Source organism: Apteryx rowi, unplaced genomic scaffold (assembly GCF_003343035.1).
Source record: "Apteryx rowi isolate R43461 unplaced genomic scaffold, aptRow1 scaffold_216, whole genome shotgun sequence".
In the NCBI taxonomy this organism is placed as follows: Eukaryota; Metazoa; Chordata; class Aves; order Apterygiformes; family Apterygidae; genus Apteryx; species Apteryx rowi.
The window spans coordinates 698,936-717,152 of record NW_020448486.1 but is presented as its reverse complement, the minus strand read 5'-3'; the positions used below and the strand labels follow the sequence as shown (position 1 = coordinate 717,152).

General features: G+C 38.6%; 1 protein-coding gene across 1 annotated transcript in view; it reads right to left on the bottom strand.

The window, feature by feature from the left end:
- Positions 1 to 18,217, bottom strand: part of SPIDR (scaffold protein involved in DNA repair) — a 157,560-nt gene that overhangs the window by 72,229 nt on the left and 67,114 nt on the right. The window contains exon 4 of the mRNA XM_026064419.1: positions 1,520 to 1,730. Coding sequence (XP_025920204.1) covers positions 1,520 to 1,730 — 211 coding nt within the window. The remainder of the gene's footprint in view (positions 1 to 1,519; positions 1,731 to 18,217) is intronic.

Here is an 18,217-nt window from a genome sequence, read left to right as displayed (position 1 = left end):
ACTCAATCCATGAGAAATAGGGGTTACGCTAGGAGGAAAACAGAACTGGTATTAGCATTTATCATTTTTCTCCTTGATTTGAGTTTCCTTTTTACTTCTAAGATGGTCTGATTCTTCCTCTCCTAGAAAAGGGTATAATCCATCTTCAATGCTCCAGCTTTCAGATTAAGGTGAAAGTAAATAGGTGTCTAGTTTTATAGGATAGTAATTTAGTCTTCCGACTTACAAGTTTCAATGTAAAAGAATTAGATGATTAATGAAAAGTAGAAAACCTTAATCTTTTTCTATTCTTCTGCTACTTCCAAAATAAATTTTATGAATAAAATTATGATATGTATTGCCTTAGTTTAAACAAGTAACTTCATTAACCTTCATTTTAAAAGAAATCTCTCTCTTTTAGTAAAATCTGTATCACATGGTCTATCACATAGGCTCCTTTCCCAGCACAGGMCAAATTTCCATTTCCACAGTGAAATCTGTTTTTTAAAAAGCTGGGTGCCAAGAAGAGTTTTTGGAGTGATAAAGACCTTGTTATAAACACTACGCACCAGCAGAGAAGGACATTTACAGTATTTAAAAGAAAATGCTGGTGCTATGCTACCTCATGTCCACAAAGTTGTTACAATGAACTTTTCTACTGAGTTTCAAATGAAGTGTTTTTGTTTGGTAGGAAATATGAGTGGAACAAGTAAATTACACTGGTTTTGGCATACCAAAGTAGAAGCTGTTTAAAAGGTACAGTGGTTGCAGAAATAAGATTAGGATTTGATTTATTTAACTTTTTCATTCCCAGGCCTACAGGGAGAATTACATATAAGGCAAACAGAAGATGTTGAGACTCGATATTGTTCATCAAACTCTTAGGCCAAACTTCTCAAACATTAAGAATGATTTTGGGTGGCCAACATAAAACCTTTACAAGACCTTTAGTTTCAGAAAGTGCTGGCACAGAGTATCAGAAAACCAGATCCCTTAAAATAACTCAGCTTGCACAATCACAGTTAAAGACATGCACAGTCAATAGTAATTTTAATATAAACAAAATCACAATAGGGAAAACAAGAAGCAAGGAGGGGCTCAAGGCAGGGGGTTACCAACTGATACTTTAAAGAAAGGATAGGATTGATTAGGAAATGAGTTAAGAAATGGCAGTGGAAAGGGAATATTTATTAAAAATAATAACTTGAGTCAGTTAATAGAAAAGCGATTTTGTTTCAAATAAAACTTGGCTATTCAGCTGCAAAGAATAAGAGAAAAATCAATGAAAAACCAAGCTAGAATTACTATTTAGCACAGTAGTGAGACTTCAGCGAAATAACTTCGCAGCAGTTCAGCATCTGGATGGGCCAAAAGCCTCTGCTAAGAAAATATTATTTAAATAAACATCACATTATTCAGCCTTAACTAAATGAAAGGGGAAACTGAACAGGTCTGTAATTTAGAATTTTTCTTATGATTTCCAAACATCTGTTCACCAACTTCTTATAAAGCGCTCATCTGCAAACAAAATGAGCCTTACCTGATTTTCTGAAGATTCCCGGGGTATATCATCTTCAAGGTCATTTAATCTAAATGTCTGTGCCAAAGATATAATATTCTTTCTAATAAGCATCTTTGCAGGACCATGTGTCTTCTCTCTTGTCTCTAAGTGTTCACTAAGTAGCACCTTCTGACTGAAGTATGTATTCATGATAACAGGAACATTTGCATTTTGGAGAAGTAGTTTTTGCCTGCAAAAACAACATTTAATTGGCATCAAATGCATTATGAGTTATACTACAGTAAAACACTTTTTAAAAATATTTCTTGTGCTGTATTTCTCTCCCCTTTGTTCTACAGTCCTCATTAAAACACCCAAAGGTGAGTTATYCAAAACGCAAATAAACTATCCCATAGATCTAGCCAGCTCAGATCAGTCTCATCAGCTCAGGCATAGCCCTGTGCAGGTGCAAGGGACAATTTAGGTGTGGAAGCATGTTGAGCTGGCAAGGCCATGAACCTCACGCGGCTTCATGCGAAGCCTGCTTGGTGTCCCAGCGTTGTCATTCAAGACAGGACCGGGTCCCTGGACCACCGTTACGGTAGGAGCCACGAAGGATTTTTAATTCAGTTTCCGTGCTGGCTCAGCCAGAGCTGGCCTGGCCTTTCAGAGTGGGCACCCCTCTCTGCTCAACGCTTCCCATGAACCGGAGCGTGCCAGCTCGCTCCTTACCGCAGCCTCTGGAGAGCTGATCCTTCCTCTCTTTCTCCCACATTTTTCTAAAAGCAAAATTTTATACTTTTCCTAAGATATACCGCATATTATTTTGCCTCAAAAGCTGTTTCCTGTATGTTTGTTGCTGTTATAAACTTGCTCTCCAAGAGGCAGTTTGGGTTTCTGGTGCCAAAGTAAATTCCCAAATAGCTTCACATGCAGCAATTTCTTGCCTAGCTGATTAAGGCAATGGTTGGAGAATCGCTAAACACACAATAAAATTAATGCTAAAACGTGCCCTGATGTTGATGGCTTTTTCACATTAGTATCACTATCATATATTTAGAAATACACTTCTTATACTCACAGGATACAAATCTAATGAAGTCAGTTAACCAAAACAATCTGCAATCTCATTTTCTAGAGACAATCAAAAGAGAAATAAAATCCACTTAGTGTGTTTATTGCAGGCTATGTTTTTCTACTGTTAGATTTGTATCGTCTGGGAGTAAAACAAGGTCTCCTGCCTTGGCAGCAAAACTGAGCTGACCTGAGTTCAGAAGTAACCTCAGGACTTGAGTCTCCAGATTGCTAAACAGTCATATTATGGAGATGAAGCAAGCTTTCACATCTATGACATTATTTGTTAAAATGAAACCACACAAAGTAAAAAAAAAAAAAAAAACTTTAAAAATTATTTATTTCTGTTCTTGACCAGACAAACATTGCAATATGGGTTTGTAACCAACTGTTTTATTCTCTGCAGAGCGGACAGCTAAATGGGATTTAATGCATACATATTTTCAAAACAATAAGAACAGTTGCAATAAGCTATTAAATATAAACCCCAGGTATTTTTTAATTAGAAAAATAACATAAGAAAATGGGAAATAGTTCTCTGCTTTTTGGAAAAAAATATACATTTAAAAATAATCTTGCAACTTAAAACTATAACTCAAACACACGTTATAAAAAAGATGTATTGCTTTCTATTTGTGAACATTCACAGAAATTATGATTTGAAAAAAAATAATTTCACAGAACATTTACAGCATAAAATTAAGCAGTGAACTTCTTCACAATGCCTTACTACCATGTGTGAACTCTTGAGGTCTAAGTGAGTAGTTCTTCCGTTATGGACACTCARTCTCTTGACTCTAGGTAAATTTGGTAACAGGGTGCCAATTAAGAAAAGTATGACGGTAGCTCACAAGGCTGCCAAATAGTTATTGGCTGATAATTTTCTGCATTACAGGATTAAATTGAGGAATTAGCGCTTTTTTTTCCTTCATTTTTTAAATGTTTTTTTTCTCCCAGGTTTCATGGGCTATCCATCTTTTACATATTAAACAAGTGGCTACTGAACCATATATCCCTGACCAGGATGATTTCAAATCTATTAAATATATAATTCATTAAAAAGGAACTTGTGCTATAGTAATCTTATTTTTATGTCAGCAAACCAAGACATCTCTAATCTTATAATATTTTTATGTCTAAACTGTCATTACCTCTTCACTCTGAAGAATAAAAATGTATGTACAGCTTGCAATGAACCTCAGAACAGTTTGGGCTGTCTTTGCATACAGACATGCAATGAAAATGTTAGCAGCTACTTTCTTGAGACTTCTGCATTCAGACCCAAAGTAAACAGGAAATCTCTCTGAACACGAGTCTGCTACGTCACGAATGTCAAAAGAATGCTTGCTTGATCTAAATCATCGCAGTCTCTAAAAACACTGACGTTAATAGCAAATCGTTTTCAGGAACTCTGAGGTTTATGGTTTTATTTCTATTTTCCTGCTGCAGATATGTGATCAGCTTTTCTTTTTCTTTTTCTTTTTTTTAAGCCAGGTAGGTTTTACTGATACCCAAATTACATGTACCATGGTTTTGCTATGCTTATGCATTCCATGCCTCGATTACTTTTATAACCACCAAGAGCTTTCTCTGCTCAGTTTTACATGGGTAATACTGTAAATTAATGACTAGTCAGCATTTCTGCAAGGGAAAGAAAGAAGATAGATAAGCACACTTTCAGGAGAAGTCCTCCATTTCTTACTTGCAGTATTAGTTCCCTAAGAACACTTTCCCTAATGGATCACTTTTTTGAGACCTGCATACCTGTCCACAGACTTAGCAGTCACTCTTCAGCTCAGTCAGTGGAATAATCAGAGTAGTCTACTTATTTTTTTCCTGTTTTTCAATGGACTTTCAGTTTTCTCCCAATAGGAAATGAAAATAACCAGCAATAAATAGAAATAGTAAAATGAAAGAAAGAAGTTTATAATAAGCTCCTTTATTTTTACATAGGTGGATGACTAAATAGAAATATTATATATACATTCTCCCCAAAGAATGACAACTATAGTTATATCATTTAAGTGAGAAAGCCAGCTAAATACATTCCAAGTCTTGGAAACAAAGCAAAACAAAACCAAAATATTTCTAAGAGAACACGTTCAACAGAAACTGCAACAAGCCACAAGAAGCCATAAATGAGGGAAACATGCATTAAAAATTATTAAAATATACACCAATTTAAATACAGTGAAATGATCGAAGGCAAGTTACTTTTCTCTAAAGTTTTTCACTGTAGAAATACATTTTCTCAAAAATAATATAAGATAAAAATTGAGACAAACATCCCATAATAAGCAGGTAGAAGCGCCTTGTGAAGTACCTCTCCACAAAAGAGAAAAGCTTGATCTCCGAGATACTGCTCTTAAGTTTTTCTTGACCATGTAACTAATGAGACTGAAGTCACCAAAGATGGGCATAAGCCATTTTCAGCCCTGGGGTATCCGAACACAAGAATTAATTGAATGAATACTCCTTCCTTTTCTGGAAATTCCTCCTAATATTGCTCAGCTCAGACTAACTCTGCAGGACGGGAATTTTGATCTTCATCATTATAGAAAACTCTGTGTCACCACTTTATAATGTTCATTACCTCTTTACAACAAAAGCGACTGGGGTAAGAAAAAACACACACACACCTTAATTCTTTTTGTCTGCTTGGAAGATACAGAGTCAGACAAAGAAAACTGGAAGAGTTAAAAATAAAAAATAAAAAAAATCAGTTGTACAAACATTCACTGCTGTCCTGAGCAGCAGGTATTGCCCATGTACCTGAGACACCAGAGCTGATCACATGAGCTTTCCCAATCTGTCCTTACTGTAGCTTCTCTACAACCAGAAGTAAGCCTWCTTATTTTTCCACTTTAACACTGGTGGAATCAAGCATATACAGAGCAAGCAAATATGGTTACCTGATACATTAAATGGGGGGAAAAGACCCCCTCGGGTCTTTCTGCATCGCTAGGTATTCTTTTCTGTGTGTTGTGTTTATGGAATGGGGCCTCTAATAAAATATTTTTCCCATAGGAAAACAAAATGACTGTAAAGAGACTTAAAGATGGCTTTGAGAGCTTTCTAGTATACTCTGTAGGATGAACTTAACAAAGTGTTAAATAGGTATTGCCAAGACTTTCATGATCTCTCTTAATTTTCTTCTTTTCTAACTCCTTCACTGTATTTAAATGCTTACTTTCAAAGAATCAGAAGGAGACATCATGTTATTAATCAAATCATACAGAAACGATGGGAAGAAAATAAAGTTCACATACAGTCTTAAAAGAATACCTCTCTCATTTTCTTCTTGCTCAGCAAAGTATATTTAAAACTTGGACTAGCAATCCACTTCCTCGCTAACTGCCTTTAGAGGAAAGGTCAGTTGTAATGGCCCGAAGTAGAGATTGTGAACTTTCTACACTGCAGGACATTTTTTTTCTCGTATTTAACTTCATAGACAATCAACAGTTGCTGTAACTGGTCACGTAATGAAGTAACATGAGGCAATAATGTTATTATTTCTTTTCCAGCAGCAGCTTCCCTCTCCAGGGATGTGGCATGTTTTTCTCGTCCTCCCCCCACGATGAACGGGCCACCCAGCGGAGTGGAAGCCAGGGAGGTGCTTGCCTGCACTTCTCTGCAAACCATGGTCTCTCACGGCTTGAGCTGTGAAACGCTACAGACGCTTATAGCAAGGAACAGGCTAAAGTAGCTGAAGTTTGAACTTGAGTCAGGGTCTTAATCCCGTTGTCAAACAGTCGGCAGGTTTAGACCGCAGTTTGCCTTGTGCAGCTGCTGCGCTCGCTTTCTGTCCGCGCTCGCCGGCAGCAAGAAGCGCCGAATCTATGGCAGCAGTTAACTAATAAACCACAGACTTCCGCCGAGTTGTGCTGACATCAAACAACGGGGCTGGTTCATGAACTCAGGATGACTTTGGAGCACTTTAAATTTGAGAACATTTTTTTGTTTGCTTACTTTGAGTATTTGGGGTTTTTTTTCTTTCTTTTACAAAGTGCTGATTTTTTTTGAGAAGGGCGCTGTATTAATTGAACACTTGGAACATTGCAGTTTCAGTGCATGTTGTAGGGTGTTATGAAACAGATTCATTTCAAGCCTCAAAACATTGCTTCCTGGGTAAAGATTTAATATCATCAAATAGAGCAGCAGTCGGACATGCAGGGTAAGAGCACGTCCGAACCTCACACTGGTCCTCAGGAGCGTGAGGACCCTTTCCCCATGTGCATTCAATACAAGGGCCATCCCTAACTTCCTGGGAATCACTTCTTTTGTGCAATATGGAAGAAGTTGACCAGGAGCGCTCACGTTGCCCTTCCCTTGGGGTTGAGGCCTATTTGCACTGTTTTACCTGTGAGAAATTATAAAATGTTCAAGAAATGCCTGAGCACTATAACTAAAAAAAAAATTTCCCAAATCCAGACAGATCTCTGTCCACCCACCACCCAAGGGCTGTCTTCCCAATATTTAGCCTAAATCAAAAAGCCATTTGGAACAGCTTCACCTTCTGCCATGTCTAGAGATTGCACAAATACAGAATTTACTAGCTAGCAAGAACTTCAACATGAGCAACATCCATGAGTGTCTTTATTCATCAGTGTGTGAGTAATCCCACTACTTRCATGTGAACTTCCATCAGTGTCATTTACCAACGCTTGAGTGAACTGTGTGAATACTATCTATGCTTATATGATAACTGTCATAAGCAAAATGCAAACTTTCTTGAAAACAAAAAAATCAACTGTTATTTCTGTCTTTGAAATTATCGTATTCAAAGCAACAGACTATAATGGGACACAGTTCTCAGGGTTGATTGTACTATTTTCTCCATGAAGAAATACTATTAACCATCTAGATCAAAGTCCAGAGTCACATATGCCAACTGTAAATTCTCAGCTGTGTCAGGTCTCCAAAGAAATGCAACTTCAGCACCTCAGAGTAGTAGATCAGCAGAGGATATACCAATAAAAAGCTACTTGGTCTATGTTTAAAATGTGTACTTTTAGCATATGATGCATTTTATTTGTGAATACATAAATAGTTATTTTGCTTCCCTATGGACAAAATATTTTATTAGAGGCCCCATTCCATGAAAACAATACACAGATAAAAGAATACACAATAACACAACATATATATTGTTATAACCCAAAATGTTACCATTCATTCCTCAACTTTAAGTAAAAAGTAAAATTAAAGGACATTGCTAAAACATTACAAGTAATTAAAGTACATCTTCATTGTAGCATAAGTTCTTACTACAAAATAATATTGTTCTTCTCAACAAAATTATCTGTAAACCTAAGAAATCATTCCAGCAAGAAATTACACTACACAAAGCCAACATTTTCATCACTTTATCATTTTATTAATTTCAAAGTAATCTCATAGACTAACCACTGGCTTGCCATAGTATACTGCCTTTTGAAATATGACACCCTGCAACATGAAATAAGTTGTATGGAAATTTTCATATTTAAAAAGAGCTCTGCTATAAAAAGCTTGTGGTTAACATAACGTGCTATTACATCACACCCCCAGTGCTCTCACCTCTGCAGTGAGGTAGTGCATTGTGTGCTTATCAAAAAGGATGTACACGTCTGCTGATGTACGAAAGCACAGACAGATATCACAGCAAATCTCATCCAGCTCCAGGAAATTACTGTAATACCAGGCCTTAACAAGGCTGGAAAATAGGGAAGTTCCTGAAAGCCAAGAGCTCTCCAGTCACTCACTTGCTTCAGCCGTAAAGAAAGCACCTGAAATTTCTGCAATTCTAGACAACCCTTCATCATGACAAAGCCTGTCCTTCAGCACCAGCAAACATAACCCCCCCCACAGCCTGCACTTATATACAATCTGGCATGAAAACAATCTCTCAAGCTTACTAGGCTAATACTTTTGAGATAATTTACTAAAAATCTATTCCAACTGTGATGCTGAGACTTTTTTAATACCTAGTGCATGTCAGGCACAAAACAGTTTTTTTAAGATTTAAAGTTCTACTAGAAATCTGTTAAAAAAAGCTGCATGCAATAGATCATTAAACTAGAAAGGTGTTTTGTAAAATATCCAAAACAAAAATACCCCCCCCACACACACAAAGTATGAGGGTGTTATAAGTAAGTAGGGAGATATAAATATCATGGTTATCTTTTCATAATTGAGGTGTTATGAAAGAATTCCAGTCTGCATGTTCACCCCATATATCAACTTCTGTCTGACTAGCCACGAGCTCATTACTCAGCAGACTTATTCTGTGTGCTCCCAGTGCTAAACTGCACGTAGGGTTGGTTGGAGGTGGCTCAGTGAGGATGGCTGCAGCCAGCAGGAAGCTCAGGGATGTGTAGTAGGGATTCTGAAAGGCAAAAAAAAAGGAAGCGAGCAAACTGCAAAAGTTACAGCATATTAAAATTCCTGGTGAATGTTAGAGACGGCACAGAAATGGCCACACTGGTGTCAGGTTAAAGGCCCACCTAGCCTGTATTCTAGCTTACAGCAGCAAACAGCAGATGCTTCAGAAAGACTACAAAAATAAAAGCAAGCATATAGTGAAACTTCTACGGAATACTCTCCTATAATAACTTCTAATAACTTTCAGCTTAGGGACTTGCTGAGGCAGAAAAAGTCTCTCTGTAGTTAATAGTCCTTGGTAGATTTTTCTTCCGGAAACTCATTGGTCTGCTTTTTGAACCCTTGTAAATGTCTGGCATCCACAACATCCTGCAGCATCCACAGTCTAATGCTCTGCAGTCTAATTATATGCATGTGAGGAACCACTTCCTTTTGTTTGTTTTGAATCTGTCACCTAGTGGTTACATTGCTGCCCCCCACTTCTTGCTTTGGAAGAGATGGTGAACGATCATCCTTCTCAATGCACTTCCTAATACAGACCTCTACCACAGCCTGTCCCAGCCACTTCTTTTTCAAGGTGAAGCGCCCTAGTCATCTTAGTCATTTCTCATAGAGAAGCTGTTCCACACCTCTCCTTGTCACACTTCTCTGATATTTTCCCACTTCTGCTCTGTGTTTTTGAGTTGGGGGACTAAAATTGCAACCTGAGATGCACCTTGAATTTCTACAGTGACATAATGATGTTTTCAGCTCCCTTCCTAATAATTCCTGCCATTCTATATATTTTTCTGTTAACTAGATGAAAAATGAGCTGACGTATTAATGAAACTATGAGAACTCTAAAAACTCATTCACAAATAGTAACCACCCAGAGCCCACCATTTCATATGTGTGCTTCACATTTACCTACAACAAATGCCTCATAGGAGAGATCAGATCCTCCCTCCAGCCCCAGTTCCAGAGTGCCCTATGGGAGGACGAACATCCTCCCCTGTGTCAAAAGGAACTAATAAAGTTTCACGCTGGCTTTCCTGGATTGTGTTCTGTACCACTCTGAACATAAAGGGAGAGTGTTGTTTGCTCTTCAGTTATGGCCTCTTTATCTAACCGCTTTGTAATTATGGACTACAACCCAGAAACACAGTCCCGCCCAGGGTCCCAGCAGCAGCCTGTGGCAAACTAGGCCGTTTGGCCACCTCGTAAAAGCTCTGGAAGGTGCCAAGAAGGCACTTCAGGATCTGTGGCAGAACTCTACTATCGTTCCCTATACGCAGCTTTAGAAAGGTGTGATTACAGCAGGCTCCAAGGGAGCCTCTGTCACGGGCTGAGCTGACTCAGAGCTCAGCTCCACCAGAGCAGGTGGTAGGAGCCAGCAAAGAGATTCATGTCTCCTTTCTGCTCTCAAAAGGAAGGGTCAGTTTAGATTTGAGGCCAGCTGATACCCAGGTTAATAGATTACTTTGTAGACTCTCCATTTTCAGCTTTCACAAAGCAGTAAAAGATGCCGGTATGCAGACTACCTCCTGGTGTGTAGGCTACTACATTACCACCCCTTCCCCAAACCGAAGGCAACTCCGAAATCATAAAAATTCCACTGGTTCGCACTTACGCTTATCCTATGCAAATCCAATACATGAAAGTAGTATATTTTGAGACTAATCTAGCAGGGAAAAAAATACTTCTAAATTATACCACAAAAGTCATAGAAAAATAGTTAAAACATGACCATGTCTGCAAGTACAGACATGTGTTTTAGAAAGGTTTTCAACTTGTGAATGTTTCTTTCTGAACATTGAAATGTAAAGTGTATTCTTCACCATTAACAGTGTGGTAACTTTTGTAATATAGAATGCACAGAATATGCATAGGATGCAAACTTTCTAAGTTACTCTTCTATTATATAGCACAATTAAAATATACAGACAGTCATAAATCAAGGTATTTACACTGCACTGTTTTTGTGTATAGGCCTGAGTGAGAAAAGCAACTTGCTCTGAAGGGAGAAGAGAGATTCAAAGTTAGCACTTTACAAATGCTCTACAGCATCATTTTAAAGGAAAATTGACAATTTTTTCACCACATTTGGTGCTACCATTAAAAAATGTATAACAAAGGTAAAGGTAGTGCAGATAAGCCAGCAACGCTTTAACCCATGTACTACATAAATCTGTTCAAGCAAAGTCAGAATAATGCTGCTAAAACTGGAATCCAGTCTACTGCAATCCACCCACTGGAGTCATCAATGTAAACATAAAAATGATAGTGGCAAGAATGGGAATTTTTTTTTACAAAAATATCCCAGTTTAGACATAGACTCAATGAAACATGCCGTATAAGGGAAGTCAAGAGACTAAGCCTGCCCCAGAAACACTGTTGTTCTATGATAAACAAAATACCTTTCTTCTTTTTCGGGTGGAAAACAGCTATCAGTATATGTGCTTTAAAGGTTATCACACTCAAGAATTATTTTCAGAACTTCATTTACTTCTGTGTAATAGTGCATGTCTTTTCCATTAAATCACAATAGATGGAATTTGTGGCATTGCTTTCTCACAGCTGAAATAAAGAAAAACCCTCTGAGAAATAACATTTGAAGTTAGATATACTCATTAACCCTGCCTTCATTTTGCTTTTTTGAATCAAGAGCAATATTAATATTCCCATATTACTTTAAAGATATAATTGTACAGAACAAACAACAACTCTCAATTTAACACTGAAAGTTTATATTGGTGGTCAGCAGGTCACTGCTTAGCCTTTGATTTGTTTTATTTCATTGAACGCTTGCAATAACAATTAGCCACTAGATCATGCCAGAGTGAATTTTCCTGCTGTATCATACTATTTTTACACGATACAGCTCTTCTTTGGATTCATCTAAGACGCTGATAAGTTGGCAGACCAGACTCAATAATGCAAAGACATGGACCTTGTACTTCCCTTCGAAACCCTGAATTGCTTCTTTTGTGGTCCCATTAGCCTTTAAGACTATACAGCTTCATTAAGTTCTAGGTTTACTTTTCAGTTTCAAAGAATATTTATTTCTAGAGGAAACAGTCTTTTCTACTTCAGATAGAAGAAAATTACAGACATATAGAGGGAAGTAGAAAGGCCTTAGTCCTTCAAAAAAAACAAAAAACCTTACACAGCTAATCTTCTATTTCTTTAAAATACATCAAGGTCTACCAACCAAAGAAGCAAAAAACAAACAAAACAAACAAAAAACCCCCCCAAACCTTCAAAGTTTACCTACCACAATTCTCTGCATTGCACAGTCTTATGAATATAACTCCTTGAAACTAATTTTAAGCCAAGGTGAAAGACAGGGAAAAATACCGGGAAAATCATTACGGAGTAAAAAAATAAAAACAACTTTTCAGAACAAGGACAAGATCTATATTTGTACCTTCCTATAGGGTCTAACAAAATGGTACTGTAACCTGATTCATATCTGGAGGCACTGTCATAAATATAATGAAAATTCTACAAGTCTGGTATAAATACATCCACCAAAGCAGTGAGCCATCAATAACCTTCAAAAATTGGGGAATGCCCTGGTAGCAATGCAGTAGTGCCTTGTGCTCCCATGTGAAGGGCCAGTTCTTAGACCATCCACTTCAGCTGAAGAGCTCTGCAGGAGCGACACATTCCCAGAGGAGAGGAACCTCTGGGCCTCTGTGTATCTCTTACTATTGCATCCAGCCCTGCCCTGGTGAAAAGAACAGAAACAAAGCCAAAGACGGGGAAAAATACCTGTGCAGACATACACATTTTGGAGAAAAACCGCGAGAGAGACAAACAGAGGAAGGTATGTTATTATGTAAATCTTAGTCCTGGCAAAGAAAAAAAAAAAGTAGCTATTTAAAGCTAAGATGAAATTCCACAAATAGTGAGATTAGCCAGTATAGAGAAATGTTTATACACAAAGGGTGAAACACTTTTTTTTCCACACACATTTCCCAAGTATACAACTGTAAGGTAATCCAGTGCTTAAATATACCCTTTAACATTCAACAAATAATGCCATCCTTATTCACAGGCCTGGAATCTGTGTACAAAGGTGCAGAAGAAAGAATTTTGCAGACAAATTTGAAAACCTGCGAACCTGTAAGAAGATTGCTGACTGACTTGATTATAAAGGAATCATCACACATTTTGATTTTCTTTTCTATACTTTTCACTGTACATGTAACTTCACTAAAATAACAGCAAATACTGTCTGCTGTATCACAGTATAATAATCTAGGCTTTACATTAGGCGCTCAGGATCAAACCAGCCCCTGGTTTTGAGTCCCATGCTAGCACAGGCAAAAATATCAGAGAAATCCCTTTGATAAAATGATCACGCTCCAGTGAAACCAGCTCTTTTGGCCCCTGACTGCTCCTCCTCCTCCAACTGAAGTACCCATGCTAAGAAGCCACCTTCTCCCTCCAGGAGGAGCACGTTTGTGCCAGCTGACACCCGTGCCTTCTAAGCCGGACAGCTTGATCATTCCCACCCTGGCGCAAGACCCCTCCTGCTTCAAAGGCTAACCCCTGCTTGCCCGGCCAGGCCCAAGGCAGCTCGCTGCTTTTAGTGGCCCCGCTGAGGGGCACGCGCCGTTCAGCACCCAGCCTGCCAGGCCTCCGCAGCCCCAGCTTTCCTGGGCAGCCACTGGGGAAGGAGGGAGACAGGATTCAGTAGTCACACGCACTTTGCAAGTCAGGACGGACCCAAATAAAAATGAACCTCTTGCTCAACCCCAGCGTTAAACAGCACCCGAAAAAACCGCATTCTTGCATTAAGTTTGGCAAGTAAATGTATTTAGGATATTGTATTGTAACACATATTTATACACTTTTTTTAAAACAAAGTTGCTTTTGTTCTATTTCCTCTTCACGTTTTCTAAAAAAAATGAAATGCATACCTGAAACTGCACAACTATCTAGTACAAATACTTTTCAAAGAGGAATCTAAGGGCTGATTTCCTGTATGCAAATATGCTCAGCTGAAAAAATGTACAGGGCATTATTCCCGGACTACAATACAAYAAAAAAGAGAAGTTCCCTGGCTTAGTTAACCTCAGAGGGAAGGAAGACACAAGGGATTCATCAAGAGAGAAGAGGCCGTTCCGTAACTGCAGCATGTGCATATAGACACACACACAAGTGCATGCACACAGGCTGCACTCGCTTCCCTTCCCTTCCCACCCCCTCCACCGGGGAGGCAGCCGAGCAATCGCCACATCCCCTCCAGCAAACAGCTCTTCAAAGATCTGATACGTTTTTACATTCAACGGACTGCATGCAACATTCCTGTAAAAAARTATTATCTGTTTGCTTGCTTGAAGCGTCACAAAGATAATATTCACATCTATGACCCTGACTGTCTCTGGTCAAGAGGCAGAGAGATTGTGCAGACCACATTGCTTTCCAGCACCCCTGGGACGCCGGCCAGAGAAGAGCACTGCAGTCGCAGCGCAGACGGTCGGATCCCTGGGCCTTAGGCTAATGCCGCTGCCACTCTGTCACGGTGAATGGGATGAAAAGGAAACTTCCAGCCTTACATCTAGGATACTGATGTGAGCAACAAAAGCACTGGTGTTGTGAATTTTGGAAGAGAATGAAGAAGATAATTTCTTCTTTAGAGATCCTTACCTCTAAATCATTTGTCTTTCCATTTCTTCTTTCTCAGTTTTGTCCTCTAAATTCCTACCTCCCCCACAAGCATCTGCCAAAATATTCTTATCTGTTTTCTGCATTGCAGTTGCACATACACAGGGGCTGAAAATCATTTAAAGAAACTTACTTAAACATTGCTTTATTGTTCTGATATTGTTTGGCAAACCAGCTATACAGAGCCAAACAGTATCAGAGAATCTCCTTTAAAAGCCGGATTCGACTACGGCAGCACTTATTTTAAACTGATTTTAACGTACTTTAATCTTCCCACAAAAACATGCCTAAGTGCATTTTAAAAAAAAGTGTTGCCAAGTGCAGAAATACCACCTCTGGCCTTGGAAGTCCTTGAACTAAAGTTTGCTGAAGGCTGGCAGGTTAATCCGGGAAAGAATGACTGTGTGTTTGCCCAGGTCTTTTATTCTCCCACTGACGTGCACTCTTGGAGATAGGATACAAAGATAGACAGAACTTTTATCTGATCTGATCTGGCTGTTCTGTTCAGCATACTCACCACATTTTGCCTCCATGCCAATAAAGGCATAGCCTAACAGAAAGATAAATCAGGAGAAGCCGTTAAGCACTACGCACATTTTTTAATACTTCTCAAGCTCATCCCTCCATGACAGTATTCAGCATAACGCCGCATGTTGCCACAGACCATGACCACAACTGATCATGTAATGACTGTAAGAAACGTATGTCTGTATAGCTATGTTCAGGAGTACATAAATCCATCATTTCACAAATTTGACACAGTATACATGAAAGGCTTGAGATACAAACAGCTCTCACTTTATTTTACTCTAAACTTGTTCTGGGACTACCATTTTTTTTTAAAATCTAGTGTGTAAAGGCTGGAAAATTCTTTGAAAAAATTCAAGACCCTAGTAAAAAGAAAAATTCTGCCTAACAGAGAGCACATTGCAGAAAATAGGTGGCCTTTAAAGGGTGTCTGACTATTTCTGATCATCAGAGCACATGTTAATCCAGAAAGCCTCTTAAAGTCATCTAGGTAGTTTCTCTTCTGTACTGTCAGAGGGGGTATCTGGCTTAAGGACACACGCTAAACCTAATTGTGGCAGTCTAGCAGTCATTTGTGTAGACAGTTCCAAGCTACTTTTTTAGAGTCTGAAATTATCAAAGACAGTCCTAACAGCCGCAGAATGAATTTTAAAGAGGAATAAAATCACATGTCCATTATGAAATATGCGCAAAGTTAGTTTATTTCCATTTAGATAACGCAATCTCATACAGAGATCGCTGCAGCGTTTTAATAACATTGCAATGGTAAAGAGGTCCACAGGAAAGGTAAAAAATAGTTGCAACTTTCTGGATAGGCATAGACTTAAAAAAAAAAAAAAAAAAAAGGCTATGCTAGACCAGAAAAAGACCAGAAAACACAACAAAGAAATATTGAAAATTAGTAATTTATGCAAGAGAATGGAGGGCCGGTAGCATTTTTGACAAACCCTTTGCCCACCCTACTCACTTGCATTATCTCCTCTGCGGCTGAGCCTTCACCATGCTTCACAGTCTCACCTAGACTGGGACTGTATCGAGTGTGCTACACTTTCTGAAAGGGTCTCTGCCCTAATGTGACAGCCTCAGACACACGGGGAACACAGTAGAAGATATAACTGCAGAATTCCACAAAGGAGAGGTCTGAAGATGGACCTGCTATTGAATGCTACCCTCTTTTTTGTCTTTTTTTTTTCCCCCCAGAAAAATATTTGCGAGCTGTTCTGCCTTCTCTCACTAGTCCAACACTGAATGAGCACCATCCCATCGTGCAAGATCTCAAAGGCAGAGTTGAACAGCCTGTTAAGCAACAGCTGAACAGGCGCAGCCACAAAACCAGATTCTGTGGCTGAGAATTACACAGTTCCACTCAGGATCCCTCCAAGCGCTAAAAGCTTCAAATTCTTCCCCTTTTAAGAGAGGGAAAAAGATGACGCTTCCAGGAAAAAACGGAACACACAGTAGTCCTTGGAAGACATAAAGGCTTTCTGCTCCCTGAGCCCTATGAGCACTTTCCAGTTTCTCAACCAGAAGACACAATTCAGACGTATGCCACTGTATTGCACAGGAAAACCTATTCATGCAGGTCAGAAAGAGATCTGGTCGAGTGCAGGACAAGGACTGCAGGTATGCTTAGCAACCATATCTCATGCTCAGTATGAAAAACATTCCAGAGGCCAGTGCATTTTTCAAATCATTTTTGAAATATTTATTACCATTTAGATCAGTATAATTTATAAGTAAATAAAGTAAACAAATCCTCTTGCTGTGTTGCTTAGCTTCACCTGTTTACCTCGAAAATCAGTTCAGTTAGTTTTACTTTCAGTGCTTCTTGTTGCCAAATTTAATTTGCTACAGGGCACACATTATTTGATTAAAGCAATTCTGTCTACTGGCATATACATATGTATTTGTTTAATACCATGGAAGTATTTCTATGCTTTTCACAAAAACTGGAATTAAGTTACGCATGGAAAAAAAAAATAGTTCCTGCAGATGCCCTCCTCACAAACTGTAAACAAAGCAAGAGACTTCTAATGTTTGTTTGAAAACACTTGTCCTAAGTGATAATCCTGATGGAAAAAAAGGAAGTAATTTTCCTTACTCTCTGCCTTCAGGTGGCTCATTAAAACAGCTCCTATAAAAGAAAAGGCTATGAGTCTCTGGTGAGAACTTTACATTTAGGTTAAGCATTTTTGGGGAAGGATCCTAGCAGCCAACAAGTGTAAACTCAATTTCTTGTTTTAATTTTGAATTTAATTTGTCAGCAAAACCAAACTTCAGAAAGAAGGCAAATTTTGACAAATTGCAACTGCTATGAGCTCTGCTCAGAGCAGGATGAAACACGAATACTATTCTTCAAGTGAACAAATTATACCCATTGCATCCAAATAAAAAATGCTGACATTATAAGGCTATTCTATAGTTGGACTGTAGGCTGGCTGCTAAGGAGAACTTGCTAACGGGAATCACAGGCCTCACCTTCAGATCACAAAGCAGCACCACACAAGTCAGCAGTACAAGATGACAGTTGGCCAGTCCTGACTTTTGGACTACGATTAGCCCTTTTTGTCTCTATACCTATAAGACCTTTAAGCTGGGCACTTCTAAACAGAAGGAGGTAATACAAACAAAGCATCAGTATCTCCAAATGCAGTATTTGCAGCCTTGTTCAGCCAASTCATTTGAACTAAGAAAGAAGATGGTTGCTTATAAAAATAGTAATTTGCCAGTATATCTAAAGTAAAATACAGCAAGTGTACCAGGTATACAGTAAGAATGTTTCACTGCTCACTTCAGCCACAGTATGCCCATGAAATTAAACCTTTAAAATATACTATGTCACATAGACTGATAGAGCAGCACAGTCTGCAGGGAAATGTAAAATATTACATTAGAGACTATGATATCAATAAATAGACAGAGCTGTTCCAATCTTGACACATTTACCGGAAATTTAAGACTGGGATTTATCTACCTAACTTTATGAAACAGTCACCTAGACTCTCTTTATAGTTGATGCCCAGAAATAACTTTAGAATGACGTTCATTTGATGCCCTTAAGAGGAGATGAGTCACACTCCAGAAGTGCCGCTTTCATTCTCTCCATGGGCTACAGAA